The sequence below is a fragment of the Oryzias melastigma genome, linkage group LG6 (assembly GCF_002922805.2).
Source record: "Oryzias melastigma strain HK-1 linkage group LG6, ASM292280v2, whole genome shotgun sequence".
Lineage (NCBI taxonomy): Eukaryota > Metazoa > Chordata > Actinopteri > Beloniformes > Adrianichthyidae > Oryzias > Oryzias melastigma.
In genome coordinates this window covers 7,963,984-7,980,154 of record NC_050517.1, presented here as the reverse complement: position 1 = coordinate 7,980,154, position 16,171 = coordinate 7,963,984, and the positions used below count along the sequence as shown (strand labels likewise).

Here is a 16,171-nt window from a genome sequence, read left to right as displayed (position 1 = left end):
CTCCTCTGCTAACAATGCTTCTACTTGTTTTTTACAGACTTTAACTTCTTCCTCTCAATCAGGTATAATCAGTATTTAACTAATCCTTTCGACCAGATATAACTAGACTTTAACTAGCCATTATAAACAAGTGAAATACACCTTTAACTAGTCCTTTCAATTAAGAATAACAAGAATTAAACCAGCCCTTTCAACCAAGCGGTCAGACTTGTAACTAGTTCTTTCAATCAGACATAACCAGACTTTTAATATCCATTCAACAAAACACAACCAGTCTTTTCAACCTATCATAGCCAGACTTAAGCTAATCATTTTAACCAGAAATAACCAGATGTTACCACCTGATAAAATAAAGGTTAAATAATCAAAAAAAGTTAACTAGTCATTTCAGCCAAGTATAATCAGACTTTAACTAGTCCTTTCAACCTATCATAAACCAGACATAAGCTAATATATCTAACCAGAAATAGACAGATGTTAACTTGTCATTTCAACAAAGCATAACCAGACTTCCACTTGTCATTTCAACTAGGTATTAACAGACTTTAATAAGTCCTTTCAACCAAGAATAATCAGACTTTAACTAGTTATTTCAACCAGAAATAACCAGACTTTAACTATTATTTCAACAAAGTATAATTAGAAGTTAACTGGTTCTTTCAACAAAATGTTGCAAGACTATTACTAGTCTCGTAAAATGAGAAATAACCAGGCTTTAACTAGTCCTTTCGACCAAATCAAATCAGATCTTAACTAGTTATTTCAACCAGATGTAGCATGACTATAACTAGTCCTTTCAGATGATGGATAACCAGTCTTTAACTAGTCCTTTCAGTTCTGTCAGGCACAATCAAACAAATTAGTTCTTTCGATATGCCATACTAGTTCTTTCAACCAAATATGACAATGCTTTAACAAGTCCTTTAACTTGGTATAACCAGACTTTAACTAGTCCTATCAACCAGACATAACCAGATTTACGCAGGGGTTCTATTTTCAGTCCATTATTGTAACAATTTCATGGTAAACAGTTGGAGAAACTAGAAGCAGGTGTGGGTTTCTAAATACATTTTGTCTTGTACTCTCAAAATAAAACTAATTAAAAAAATTAAAAACTTTATAATAAGGACTCAGTGAGGAAGGAGAGTACATGGGGCCTGATTGACCACGGTTTTGAAGAGCGGGACGGTATTGAAAAAAAAAGATGTTCACTGTTGGATCAGAACTTCAGTCTGCTTTGGTTGTACAATAGATGTTACCTGACATGTGATGGTGGACTTCTGGTGTCTCCTGCTGGCAGGTATCATACGATGCTGGAGAAAATGAGAACTGAACTGGTCATCTTTGAGAGCAGATGATATAGCTCTGACATCGAAGTTGCACTTCTGAAAGCCTCCTGCGGTTTAAGGAGGAGGGGGTCTGGCGGGGTCACGGTATTTAAACTGCAGAGAAATCTCCCATGCTTTGTGGCTGGCTGCCCCCACCCCCCACCTCCTCAGATCAGATCTCTTTTTAAATGATGGTTCTGAGCCTGGAGGGACATTTTTGAGGTTTCCTTCCAGCCTGTTTTTCTTGGTAGAAACTTTGGAAATAGCAGATCTGCTTTGGAGGCATTTCACACACAAACATAGGTCAGATTGTGACCGGGGATGGGGTGGGGGTGTACATGCTTCTGCTGAGCAATCTGGTGAGTTATGTGAAGAAGCTTGAGTGTTTGAGTGAAGCCCTCAGTCGAAGCTTGGAGGTCCTGGGGTGAGCAGAGGGGTCTGAAAGTCTGCAGCAGAGCGTGGGACTCAATGCTGCTGTTACCAACTGTTCTTCAGAACAATGAAGACAGCAGACTGACCCCACGCAGGAAGTCCATTTATGACCATTTACATTAGCACTTGAGACTGGCATCACCAATATGTCCTGATCCTCCAGGATTTATGGATTCAGTTTAAGAATCCATACTCCACTTTTAGTCAGGATTAATCTGTTTATATGAAGACACTCAACTAATCAATACAGAGTTTTGGATGAAAGCTACCAAAAAACATTTGGTCTTAAGTCATGAATCAGCACAAGTCCATCAGTGTGTTGGGGTCGTGTCCACTGAACGCCGCTCTACTTGAACCATGAGGGAGAAACGTGCTTAAAGTGCTTTCAAACGTTTGTGTTTCAGGTGGAACAGTCCAAAGTTCTGATCAAGGAGGGAGGGGTCCAGCTGACCCTCACCATTGTGGACACTCCAGGTTTTGGAGATGCTGTGGACAACAGTAACTGGTAGGAGCGCAAACGGTAGTCTCCAAAGATGTGATGGTCTTCAGGTTCTCAGTCTTCTGTGCTTTCTTGGTCTTCTAGCTGGCAGCCAGTCATCAGTTACATCGACAGCAAGTGTGAGGACTTCCTTAACGCAGAGTCCAGGGTGAACCGAAGATTAATGCCGGACAACAGGGTGCACTGTTGCCTATATTTCATCGCACCCTCCGGACACGGGTAGGTTCTGCAGCCCAACCCTGAACTCAACCAGGACAAGCTTCATCATTTCCTGTTCTCTGCAATAGCTGATCTGGGATATCCAGACTCTCAGTACTAAGCTGCACACGGTCGTCTTTATGCACGACCATCATTGTGCATTAATGCATTCCATACATGAAGCTGCTGTTAGCTTCACATTCCAGCAAGCGCTGCAGGCAGCAGATGTCTGAGTCTCATGGATCTGGAGGAAATGCTCAAGTTTCCATATTGAGCAACTGACTGCACTGCCCTCTGCTGGTCACCTTCAAACCTGTGTAACCACACAAACATGCTGACACACAAACTTGGGCTAACACAAATGCACCCACACTCAGGTACTCACACACGTGAACACACAGGGTTACACAAATGTGCAGACCAGACCCCGTCTCCTCCAAACATAGAGATAAAAGCTGTTGGAGTGTCATGGCCATTCATCTAAGACTCATGTCAGCAAGATTTCCTTCCTGAAGTTGATAAATTCTGTTAGCAATTTGAAAAATCCTCAGACTAAAGACATTTTTAGTCTCGTATGTTATTTTTATGTATTATTAATCTGTGTAGCAACTTCCTTAACCATAAAAACTTAAAGCATCTAACAAGTACCACCATGCTCAATGCTTTGTGTAAACCTTTTATTCCTGCAGATTCATTGTGACAAAGTCAGACATTTATTAACTGCTGTAAATAAATTCCACTTCTAAATTTCTCTAATAGAAAGTAATTTGTCAGAACAGTCTTAATTACAAAAAATGTTTAAAAAACTGAGTTTTTTTTAGCTCTGGTGTCTCTGAATCAAGAAATCTCCAACCTCCGGCAGATCAGAGAAGCAAGTTTAAGCTCTCATCACTGATCTGTAGATACATTACGCAAAAAGCACAAATACTCAAATTCTAACTAATAATATAAATAATATAGTTTTCTAGCATAGCCTCATACCTACACGAATAATTGAATCCATTATCTCATGATGGAAAACATATATAAAGAAAATTCAGCCCAAAATTGCATTTTTGAGTATTTCTTTATTCAAAATGTTGTGAATCAGGAGCAGATGAAGAAATGATGTTTGAAAAAGAGTGCATTTGTTGTGTTGAAACTCCTTTCTGATGCATCCACTTGCATACTTATAGATCCATGTTTGTCTTGTTTTTCGAGTGAGACTTTTATAAGAGCAATGCTATTAATAATGTTGTGTTGCTGCATTCTGGTGCACAAACATCTGCTGCCCCTAAACACCCCCCCCTCTCTCTCCTTCAGTTTAAAGCCCCTTGATATTGAATTTATGAAGAGACTCCATGACAAAGTGAACGTCATCCCCCTCATTGCCAAGGCAGACACCCTCACCCCAGAGGAGTGCCAGCTCTTTAAGAAGCAGGTAAGCTGTGGTAGTGTGGAGTCCGCTCTGCTTCACACGTCTTCTACTGACTTGTTTTTATGTGCTCCTCCTCTTTCCAGATAATGAAGGAGATTCAGGAGCATAAGATTAAAATCTACGAATTTCCTGACACAGATGAAGAGGAGGACAACAAGCAGATCAGGAAGATCAAGGTAGCTAAAAGGGAATGCAACTGGGGGCCAGATCAGCGTCCCCTTAAGGCTGTGATAGTCTTCAGATGATCGTGGAGTAATTCTTGTTTCTGTACACCTTAGCACTCAGAGAATATGAAGCTGCTGATAAGGGAAAGTGAATGAGCCAATGAGCTCAAAGCTCCGCCCCCATGCAAAATTAGGTTCAGGTCAGCAGCGAAAACTTGAAAATCAGAATTGAAACAGTAAGCTGAGGACTGAAAGTGAAGACCCAAAAAGGAAAAGAAACTTGAAAACTCAAAACTTTTCACTTGGTAATTTTTACATTAAAAGTTTTTTTTTTAAATACATGTTTTGAGTTTTTTTTTTTTTTTCAAATTATCAAAATTTATTTCAAGTTTCAGTGATATTTTTTATTAAAAAACGTTTTTTGTTTTTTTTTTTACGTTTTATTTCAAGTTTTCTGTTTGTTTTTTAATTAATTTTTTTTTTTCTTCAAATGTTCTTTTTTTCAAATTTACAATGTCTTGTTTTCAAATTTTCGGAATTCTTTCAGTTACAATGTATTTTTTAAGTTTTCTATGTGTTTTTTCATTCACTTTAAGCTGACCCTGATCTGACCCCACAGACTTCTTTCAGAGCAGATGAGAGTCCTCTCACAGCTCTGACCTGTTCCTCCCCGCAGGAGAAGATGCCGCTGGCAGTGGTGGGCAGCAACGTGGTGGTGGAGGTGAACGGGAAGAAGGTCAGAGGTCGGCAGTACCCCTGGGGGGTGGCAGAGGGTAGGTTCTCTCCAGCGTATCTGAAGGCGTCTGTGTTGATGTGCGTGAGTGGCTGCTCAGGAGTTGGTGTTTGTTCCGCGAATGAAGCTCGGACCCCCTGAAGGTTGGGATGCATGCGGCCCCTCCCCTCCCATCACACTGCACCTCGTCCCGGTGTTGGGCACAAGCAGGTGAATGGATCGACATGGAGCACCATCAGGAGGCGTGTGGAGGTTTCTGCAGAAACGACTACAAGGACCCTGAACGCATCAGAGGCAGAAACAGACTTCAGCCCGAGGGGAGGGGCATTCATTTAAGTCTATCTATGGAAAGCAGAAGGGACCAATTTGATCCACTTCTCTGACTTTCATTCAATCACCTCATCAGAAGGAGGGTGTGTGCAGATGTGTTCTCCCTTAAGATCTGAGGAAACTCCTCATCGTCAAAGCTGACCTAAAGTGACCTCCTCATGCAGGTCTGAGTCAGCCCCTTCCTCCTGCTCCCCTGGGGGTGTCCAGCCTCAGTCTGGCTTCAGTGTGTGCGTGTGTGTGGGGGGGGTGATGCAGGGGTTGCTCTGTGGTTGAGCGTCTTTTCATTCTTTCTTTTCTCTTTTTGTCCCTGTTTTGTTTCCGTCTGTTCTGTGACTGGCAGAGGGCATTTTTGGTAAACAAACCATCTTTCACTTTATTTCATCCTCATTTTCTCCTGACCCCGCCTCCCCACAGGTTTCACCAGCCCCCCTCCTGTCAACCCAATGATCCCCTCCACTTTTCTGTTGCTGCGCTTTAATCATCAGCCTGTTGGTCAAACCGATGCTCTGATCAGACCTGGACTGCAGGAGGGGTGGGGTGGGGGTCTTCTCTGTGAAGTTGTTAGCCCCCGTCCTGTGGGAGAGGTGTTCTGTGCCGCTGCAACCGTCAAACTGACCTTTCTGTTGAGCTCTCATTTATGGACCCACTGTGAATGAGTGTGTGTGTGAGGGTGGGTGGGATTGGGGGGGTTCTCTGAATGTTAGAACATGTACAGTTAAACCAAAACCACACTCAGAAATCATAGTCAAAGCAGCAAAAAACATGAACAAGAATGAAAAGACTCCAAACATAACCAGTCGTAAGAACAATAGAAAGTTAGAAACATATGACAAAACAAAAATGTGGAGGAAATAAAAAGTCTAAATGCTTCCTCATCCTGCCTCCAGTTGTCAAAGGTCTGCAGCATCAACTGTCTGTGCCTCCATTAGATATTTGAAAGTGTAGTAATAATGCAGCGTTCCTGTTTTTTGTTTTAACAGGCCTATATTCTGCTAATCTAAGCTTTGCAGAGGTAACTAGTTCCATATATATATATATATATATAGTAAAGTATTATCTTTGGCACACTAAAGAACAAATTTTTTATGTAATATGAGTTATTTTCGCGAGCTCATTTTCCTACCCAGAAGTAAGTCGCCTCGATCTCTGAGGCTCCACCTTTTGCTCCTTGTGGGTGCCGCCCATTTCATTAGTCCTGCCAAAAACGATTATTTTAATAGTCGACTAATCACATATTATTTTTTCCGATTAGTCGACTAATCGATTCATGCGCAAACTGGATTTAAAACACACATTTTAACTACCAATAGCTTTAAACTAACTACAAACTAGATATATAGCATTCCTGCGGTAATGCTACTGTGAATGCTGTAAGCTGAATTTGGCTGCTGAAGATTCTAGTGCTGATAGCTGAACATGCTGAAATTGATAGCTGAAAACACTGAAGCTGATAGCCAGCTCAAATATTTGTTGGATGCCAAATTAGCCTAAAAACTGAAAAAATCCTAAATTAGCCAAATATTAGATTAACTCCAAAATAGCCTAAAAACATAAAAAATCCTAAATTAGCCAAAAGAGCTAGCATGTAACTGAAATATTAGCTAAACTCCAAAATAGCTTAAAAAAAACGTAATAAATTCTAAAACAGTCCAAAAACCTAGCAGAATGTCTGTCATTATAACTTTCAACTTTACTACGACTCCATATAAACAAAGCAACGGCTAACGTCGTTGATTATTCGACTAAATGTGGCAGCCCTACATTTCATGATGTCATCCTAGAGCCGGCCTCGGCAGTGTGTCTGTCGGGCCGGTGCTGGCCGCACAGACTCTTCCGGAAGGGGCTGTTCTAACTTGTTTTACATCACAATGTGCTCGTTTTTGTGGGTTGGAAGGGGCTGGTGCTCAGAGAGCAGGTTTTTAGATGAATATTCACAGATGCATGAATGGACCAAAATACCACTTTGGGATGGTTTCTGGGGAGGAATGAACATTATAATACACTTCAAAGCTAAAAACAGTTGATTTAGCATTATATAGGCTCTTCAATGTTGCAGACGTTAGTTTCTCCGTTGGCAACGCCCAAACCATCATTTCTTCTAACAGCATCTTGCAGGAAAACACCAGCATACACAGCACCACAAACTGTGGGGAGTGGATGTTGGTAACCTGCATATGCATTTTCCAATGACGAATTTGCATAGTTCATAGTTCAGACTCGCCGGCACCTCTCACAATGTTCCACGTCAATCTCATTCACAGCTAGTCTGTCTGACAATCCAGGTTAGTTGAAGGCATTTTGTGAGTCATTTTTCCTCAAAGCTCGTTGCCAGGTCTCATGATAACAGAATTTAATAACAGCTTATTCAGAAGTCTAAAATGATGAAACATTTGCCTTTAGTCCGTTTGCCTGCTACATGTTGTGAAAAACAAATTCATATTAAGTAACAGCTTTTGCTGAAAGACCACTTCTAATTTACTATCTGCAGGTGTTTGTGTTTTCTCGATATTTTCTAAGAAAATTACTAGAATATTCAGGTTGGTAGTTGGATTGGTGGATTTTTTTTTTTGTAAAAGCCAATAGTTTTTAAAAGTATGGGGTCAAATTTAGGGTTATGAGATGGACCTCACTTGAAAACTTTCTCTGAAAACAATCTACATGTAGGGTTAGTTCTTTATGATAAAACCAGTGGAAATAAAAGTATAAAGCTGTTCTTTTCTGTACCAGAAGGATGTCGAGATACCTTCAGATATGATAAGATGCTGACATTTTTTCAAGCGTGTCAGCAGATTATTTCATTTTGAACATTTTTTTAAAGAATCGAAACAATGATCCAAACATGTGACTATTGGTCTCTGAAGTGTGAGGTTTCAAATATGACCAGGTCCTTGGTGGAAAAAACAATCCAAAGGCGGAGGTTGGATGTTGGCACATGTGGACCAAGGAGTTCACCTGAATGATTGAAGAATGAGTGTTTGAAATGACGATAGTTTGAGTCTGATGCTACGTACACCCCCTAGACATTTAATGCACGTTCAAGAATGTGTTAAGGTTGGAAGAAATTTGGAGCAAAATGTCGAAGCGGTGCAAATCTCCTGATTTTGGCAAAAAAATGAAAATGGTTAAGTTCATTGCTTGCGCTCTTCCTGTGGCCTTGGTTTATTTCTACTTGAAAAACAAACAGACATCGTCAGGCTTGTTGGCATGTGTGGGTTCCTCTGATAAACCAAACCTTTATGTCACTACCAAATCAGAGACCTTGATTGGTCAAAGTTCAACCAGGTTTATCTTTGGCAACATGTGTTTTGTACATGGAGTCTGCAAACGTTTGTAAAAACTTGCCTAGCAACACGTAAATGTAAGAGTCTTGAAGATGGAAGCTCAAACGTACATAAATGCACATTTACGTCGACTTTTCATTGGAAGTGGTTGCTTAAACATTTGTTGTCAAGGGCTGTATGAACGCAGCTTCAGTCTGAATTTGACTGTTTCCGTCTGTGAAGTCACAGACAACAAACACCATCAACAGTTTAGATTCAAAGTTGGTTTTTGTGATCCAGAGGTCATAAACAAGCATCAGAGAACCTCCTCACACCAGACAGTCTGTACTGATCCCTGCTAGAACCTGATTGCATTTGACCCCACTGTTCAATCCAGCACATTCTCACTCCCAAGAAGTCACATGTTGACGTTTGGTTAAGGACGACTCCTCCACGTCAGTTTTTGATGTTTTGGGTCTCCCCAACTTGACGTTTTTTGACATTCTGGCTGTTTCCATGAAATCATGGGTCCCTAACTTCTGGGTTACAAACTGGAACTGGTCCAGTACCGCGACGCGTAGTCCAATGGTCCCAAAACCCAGTACCCTAACCCGACACCAGACCAGATGCGGTACCGGACACGAGCCAGTGCCATGTCATAGTTAGGGCACTGGTGCTGGAAGCGCCCTGAAGACCAGTTCACATCCAGTACGGCGTCCTGAGGGTTGTGGACCCCTGATTTTAAGAACAGCCAGAATGTTAAAAAACGAGTTGGAGACACCCAAAACATCAAAAATTGACGCGAAGGGGTCCTTAACCAGATGTCAAAATGTGACGACTTTCGAGTGAGAATGTATTGTTAAATGTCCCTTGGTTTGGTTGCTTTTGTTGGTCTGGGTTTCTGCTTCTGCAAAAGTGAGCCTTGGACCTGTTTTCTGGACTTTAGATTTGTAAAATTGTGCTTTAAAAGTTCAGATGCCGAAGCTCAAAGAATCTTCCAAATCATTTTGCAGAAAACAGATGAATTCATGCGTATGGGCCAATGATATGTAGACCTGACCCAAACCAGTCAGCAGTAACTTTGACCTGATGCGACATGTGAGATGAAGTCTGTGGCTTAAAGCACCATAGACCTCAAAAGCTGCACATATGCAAGCTGTGAATTGTCTCATAACTGACTGAGTTAACAGTCCCTCCCACAGTACCAGAATACTGTACAGTGTATGTTTGGTAAAGGTGCAGCCAGGAAACACTGAGCAATCAATCTGCTTCTGCGTTTTTGGCACGGTTCAGTACAGATGACATGCTGTGAGTACGTCCCTTTTATCAACACCACGGTTCACTCTAAGCACAGAAGGCAGTGACAAACCAGTCGAACTCTGGGCCGCCTCTGTGACTTTGGGTGGGACGCTCTCCAGTACGAACTGTCTGGTGTGAATGCTTCCTCAATCGGTTCATTGGTTTCAAATTTCAAATGGACGAAAGCCAGACCTGTGGGGTCTGTGTGAGTCAACGTGAAGCCAGTGTTCCTCCGGCACGCCTCCGTCCAGGTCTGAATCGGTGAAGTCATGGAGCGGAGGATCAGCTCCTCCAGCAGGAACGTCACTCCCATCTTTGCTTCCAGGGTTTCGCACAGAGCCGGCACCCTCATATCAGCCCCCGCCTCAACATGCGGCACTGATCTGCTGGCCCGGCTCTGTGACCCAACCTAGGGTCAACGCCCCTCCCCCCTTCAACGCATCACTCTAGGCTTCTGGTTTCACTAATGCAGTTAGCTTAACAGGCTAATATAGCTTCACTGCATACATTGCTGAAATGCATTAACATAGGAACATCCTGCACACGCACGTGCATGTGCATGCTGGAGACAGCCGGCTGTGCCCCTCCCTGCAGTCCCCCCCCATAGCCTGAACCAGCCCCACAGCTGAAAACGCCTGCTTCTGCTTTAGTTTCTTTAGTAGATGAGATTTCTGAATGAAACATCACGCCTTCCGCTTTAATTCAGGCTACTTATCATTAAAGTCCCACTCCGATAATCATTCGATCTGTTTTCAAATCATTCCCTGTCGTCTTTTAGTTATAATTATTATGTTTTTAGCCAAATTTAAAAAAAATCTGTCTTTTTCTAGGACATGGTTTCTGTAGAGCGGCAGGAGTTCATTTGAAATTCACCTCTAAGTTATGGGCGGGACCACTGGCACAGAGCAAGCCTGCCCCACTTCCCGTCACCCATCTACACTCTCTCCCACTAGCTTACAGCCCTTTACCCCCACAACCTAACATTAGCGCTTCAACAAACATGGCGTCCAATATCAGAGCTGTCCATCCATAACGATTAGATCCAGATTCCAGCTCAGACAAAGAAAACTAAGACATTCATGGATCTATTTGTCTGCAAGTGGATATATCAAAATGGGGTGGAGCAGGACGTTTGTGGCCCGTCCAGTGTATTTACTACATTATTTACTACATCACAAGTACAATCTTTTTCAAACGGCATTTTTTATCTGCTCCTGATTCACTACGATTTGAATAAAGAAATTGTCAAAAACATAATTGTAAACTTAATTTTCTATATGTTCTCCATTATCATCAGAGAAATCCCAAAGGAACACGCTAAAAATACAATTTTTATCGGAGTGGGTCTTTAAATTTTAGCTTTAGATCAAAAGTTTAACTTCTTCTGTTCATGAAAATAAGCTATATTTCTGCAACAATGAATATTTCCAATGATCAGATTAAACGCTAAAACGGGGAAATCTCTTCAGACGCTCTCTGTCCTTTTTTCCTCTCACTCCTCACTACTCCTCCACTCCTCTCCTCCAGCTGGTCATGCACAGACCCCCCCTAAAGCCACCCCCACAACTCCAGTGTGTGCACGTCTCGGTTATAATCCGGGACAACTCTTGGCCCACCATGGACACCTTTTAGCCCAACTGATCTAGATCTAACCCCCCCGCACCTTTCCGCCGGGCGCAGACGGTAACTGTCAAACTGCCCCCCTCCCCTACATGCACCCCTCCCTTACATCAGAGCTTCCTCCTTTGGAAGAGACGAGAGGTCAGTGGCTGGCTTGGGATGCCAAGGGGCAGGACAGCCCAAGTTTCATCAATGGTAAGCTGTCCCTGTCCCCCCCCCTCTCAGTGATGAATAACTGCTGCATTGGTAGGAGTCTTCCCCGCCAGGAGCAGCGTGTTAGACGAATAGGAGGCTCAGTGATGCAGACTCTGTCCTGAAAGCGTCACCATGGAAACGTGCATTAACCCTTGCGGTTGTGATCACACAGGAGCTGCTTCCATTTTTGTGTGGGGGGGTTGTAAGAAGAAGGATGAGCAGAACGTTTGTTGAACTTTGATCCTGTTTGATCATGCCCCCCCATCATTTTTGAAGCATTGCCCCTCCCTCCCCCGAGCATTGCTCCTCCTGCGTGTAATCCTGCATTTATTGCTAATGGCTAACACGTATCTTAACCAAAACGAGGCTGCCCACGGCTCACCTCCAGTCGACCTGCTGATGTCACATGACTGACACGTTCTGCTTCCTGTTGCAGTGGAAAACGGCGAGCACTGTGACTTCACCGTCCTGCGAAACATGCTCATCCGGTGAGATGCCAAGTTTTTACCTTCAATGAAAGCATGCTAGAATGAGACGCTGTGGCCTGTACTGATCTAAAAATGTCTTTTTCATGTCAGGACACACATGCAGGACCTGAAGGACGTGACGAACAACGTACATTATGAGAATTATCGAAGCAAGAAGCTGGCTGCTGTCACCTGCAATGGGGTGGACACCTCCAAGAGGAACGGACAGCTGACCAAGTGAGAGGGGGATGACAGGAGTGTCCTGGGGGGACGGGAGTCATTATTTTAGTAATGTCTGTCTATGAGATTCATCAATCAGCAGAAACGTTTGGTCGGGGAGGATATAAAGACAGGAATGGTTTTCTGTAGGGCCGGGAATCGCCAATAATTTACTAAATCGATTCATCATTAGATTGATCTCTACTTTTATGGATCGATTATTGATCTGTTAAGGTTAAATGGACTCAGATTGATTTAATCAACCCAGCCTGAGTACTCTGTATCTTCAGGCCTCACACAAAGATCTGACGTTTATTGGACTAAAGACCAAAACTGCAGTTTCGATGTGTAGAAGGAGATGGGATGAAGATGACTGGGACCTTAGAACTGAAGAATCTATGATAACTCCTCAAAGTGATGAACATCTGTGTTATGTTTCAACGTTAAACTCCCAATTTTACAGCAATCTTGTGATGAAATGATTGAGTGGTGTAACAAAGGGAAGCTATGAGAAGCCAGGTAGAAGCAGAGCCATTATGAACAGGAGCTGGACCACCCCCACCCACCCTTAAGCTGAGATACTTAAGATCTTTATTTAAAAAAACTCCAGAAGCATCTGAGGTAGGAATGGAGCTCGAGAGCAGTTTGACAGAAGTGCAGGTCTCTGAGCCTTCACCTTTGACCTCACCTCACCTTTTTTATGTAACCCAAGGAGCCCCCTGGCACAAATGGAGGAGGAGCGCAGGGAGCACGTCATGAAGATGAAGAAGATGGAGGCAGAGATGGAGCAAGTCTTTGAGCTCAAAGTCAAGGAGAAGAAGCAGAAGCTAAAAGACTCAGAGGCTGAGGTCAGTGTCCGCTCCAAACCACTGCGGCGTGCTGACACAGCTCCTCCAAGTTCTCCATCTTTCCATCACACATGTGGATCCCAGCATGACTTATTGAGATGTTGTTTTGCTTGGAGCTGTTGAAGCCATTCTGCCGTCTTTCTGCCCCGTTCTTCTCTTCTGAGTTGCTGTTTGTGCTCTTCAGCTGGAACGACGCCACGAGCAGATGAAGAGAAACCTGGAGGCCCAGTACAAAGAGCTGGAGGAAAAGAGGCGCGTCTTTGAGGAGGAGAAGGCCAACTGGGAGGCCCAGCAGAGGATCCTGGAGCAGCAGAAACTGGATGCTTCCAAGTCAGTGACACTCCTCTGCAGTCCTTCCTTGTTTTCCTTTTGTAGCTGAGGTGTCAGTTGTTCATCTGGAGCGGTTGATTGATCTCCTGTTTGTCTCTCCCAGGACAATGGAGAAGAACAAGAAGAAAGGGAAGATCTTTTGAAGGGAGTCGCAGCCTGGTCTTTTTGTTCACCACCCCCAGATTCATCTGTGATGTGAGAACACAAACACAGCAACAGTCAGACCCTGACGCGCACACGCCGGTCTCTGCGGGGGTTTCTGTCGTCCTCATGGGTGTGCACGTTTGTGAAATTCTGTTTCCTACTTTTTGTGACCAGGAGGGGAAACCCCATTCCTCCAATCCAACATGTTAGTTTGTAATCCTGCAGGTACATAGACTTTACTGTCAGAGGAGAAGGCACACCTGAGAAAACTCCTGCTTCAGCTGCTTTACTGTCCTCAGAGCTGCACTGCATGTCAGCAACTGAGAATTTTATAGAACATCTCTAGATTTTATCCAGATTTTCTCTTCAAGATTCATTTTTTCTACACAGAATAGAGATTTGAAATGAAACTTACTTTCTTTAAAAACCAGAGAATTTCATCAAAATGATTATGTTTTTTGACAAACTGTATAACCTTTGACACGCCTCAGGTCAAAATTTCTTCCAGAAAACTGTAGTGAGTGAAGTTCTCCTGTAAACATTTCAGTAGATAAATCTAACTTCAGAGTTCTCCAGGCTCCGCTATGGGAACATGGGAATGGTGTGTTTGTATGTTTGGATTTGTCTCCTCCTGAACACAGTTATGCAATAGCCAGTCTCTGTCTAAATACAGTAAAGAAGATGTTTTATATGTTGGTGCCAACCTGTACCCCTGCTAAGTTTTTTAAAGTTTCCTAAACAGCAGAATCAAAGTCAGAAAAATGTGAAAGTGATGATAACATTAAAGATTCAGGACTTCCTGTGTGGCTTGGTCCCCTTTTTCATGCTTTGATGAAAAAAAAGCAGATCAGCCTCACATCTTCAGCTACAAGCGTTTCTCTGCATGGATCTAGGTATTATTGTGTAAATATCTCCACTCTTTTGGTTTGTTTTTTCATTCTATTTTTCAGTTTTTGTGCTTAAACAGAACCTTCTGGATACAATCATCCACACTCCTCTAAACAGACATTAATACCCATCTGTGTCAGCGCTGCTCTGAACCCTGCTAATGAAAGTTTTCTGAACTCTCATCTTCTTTGTAATATTTTAATTTTAAATAAATATTTTTGTCTTTGATTTTATGACTGAACCAAATGTTTGTCTGTAACTGTACACAGTTATTAATAAAGGTGATTCATGATGGACCTCTGCTTCTTTAAATTCTTACTCTCCAAGTTTAAATGTCTGTAAAATGGTAGATGACATTTCGGAAATAATATTCCTGCCTTTCTATTATTTATAAATAAGTATTTTAAAAGTTACCGTTTTAAAGCTTTAAATTTTATATTCTGCTAGCTTTTTGGACTATTTTGGCATTTACTAAGATTTTTTTTAGGCTATTTTGAAGTTTAGCTAATATTTCAGCTAGCTGTTTTGGCAAATTTAGGCTCTTTTTAAATCTTTTTTTTTAGATTTTTTTTTGTTTGTTTTTTTTAAGCTAATTTGGCAGTTAGCTAATATTTTAGCTGGCCATCAGCTTCAGGGTTTTTAGCTCTTAATTTCAGCATTTTCAGCTATCAGCACTAACATCTTCAGCAGCCAAATTCAGCTTAGAGGATTCCCATTGGCATTATCGCAAGTAATTCTACATATCTAGTTCATAAATATGTTAAAAAGTTAGGTTTTAAAGTTTTAAAAATGCAGTTTTAGTGTTCAATAAATGTTTATCCTGTTCAGCCCGTGACCTAAGGTGTGTTTCATATTTTGGCTCCTTGTGCGATTGAGTTTGACTCTCCTGCTCTACACACACACAACATGCATCCATGGTATGTCCACAAGGCTCCTCTTCTACTCAAAACATTTGTGGCCGTGGAGTCTTAACTACACACACATCTGGAAAAGTGAAGAGTCAGAACCCCCGCGTGTACTTGTAGCTGATTTGTGTGTAACTTTGGTTCTGTGAGTGTGTATCTGGTGAATTGGACGTATTATTTAAAGATTTGTATACGTAGAAGACATTTAAAATTTGATATTATTTTTACGCTGGTGAAATTTTAATTTGTATGTATTTATATTGTGTTTTGTATTTGTAAGCTTTTGATACTCGTGTGTACATGTGAAAACAAAGGTGCAATTACATACAGTTATTTACAGTATCGGTAGGATCTTATAAGGGGAAGCTATTTTAAATATCCCTCCAGTACACAAGATTTTTCTATGCATTTTCTGGTGTTAAGAAGTGTCCATCACCCAAGCAAAAGTCCCTGAGGTGGTCAACAAGCTCCTCTGTAAACCTCCGAGAAACCACAGAGAAAGTACCTCAAGTCTCTGGATGGATGGATGGATTTTTACACATTGTAGTCTGTACAAAAAAAATCTGTTAAAAGCTAAAAACAAGAAAAAAAACTGTCTTAGAAAAAATAGGGTGCTTTAATTATGTTTATTCTAACTTCAACCACAAAAAAGCTCATTAAAAGAAAAATGTTACAGTTAATAATCAAATTATAAACGAAAAGGCAAAGTTTTAAAAAGTAGTTCTTAATAAATGCAATTTTAAAAATATGTATATTTATTTGTTGTAATTATTATTTGGTGTCAAATAATTTATTTCGACTTTACATCTCTGGAGAGAAATACCTTTTGTTCTGGTTGTTTTTGCCATTAATGTTGTTCAGAAAAGAAAAAGAAACTTCATTCACCTGATATATG

At 41.6% G+C, this 16,171-nt stretch overlaps 1 protein-coding gene across 4 annotated transcripts in view; it reads left to right on the top strand.

Annotated features, from left to right (window-relative positions):
* The window catches only part of LOC112141139 (septin-7), a 30,790-nt gene extending 16,123 nt beyond the window's left edge, over positions 1–14,667 (top strand). For 2 of the 4 annotated variants that reach the window (XM_024264200.2, XM_024264199.2), the window contains exons 4-14: positions 2,165–2,265; positions 2,344–2,478; positions 3,760–3,877; positions 3,958–4,050; positions 4,715–4,811; positions 5,442–5,453; positions 11,912–11,963; positions 12,054–12,179; positions 12,874–13,009; positions 13,194–13,339; positions 13,443–14,667. In XM_024264200.2, the coding sequence (XP_024119968.1) occupies positions 2,165–2,265; positions 2,344–2,478; positions 3,760–3,877; positions 3,958–4,050; positions 4,715–4,811; positions 5,442–5,453; positions 11,912–11,963; positions 12,054–12,179; positions 12,874–13,009; positions 13,194–13,339; positions 13,443–13,482 (1,056 nt within the window). In that variant the 3' untranslated portion in view covers positions 13,483–14,667. The remainder of the gene's footprint in view (positions 1–2,164; positions 2,266–2,343; positions 2,479–3,759; positions 3,878–3,957; positions 4,051–4,714; positions 4,812–5,441; positions 5,454–11,911; positions 11,964–12,053; positions 12,180–12,873; positions 13,010–13,193; positions 13,340–13,442) is intronic. The other 2 variants (XM_024264202.2, XM_024264201.2) reach the window with 1 other exon arrangement.
* The last annotated feature ends 1,504 nt before the right edge of the window (positions 14,668–16,171 follow it).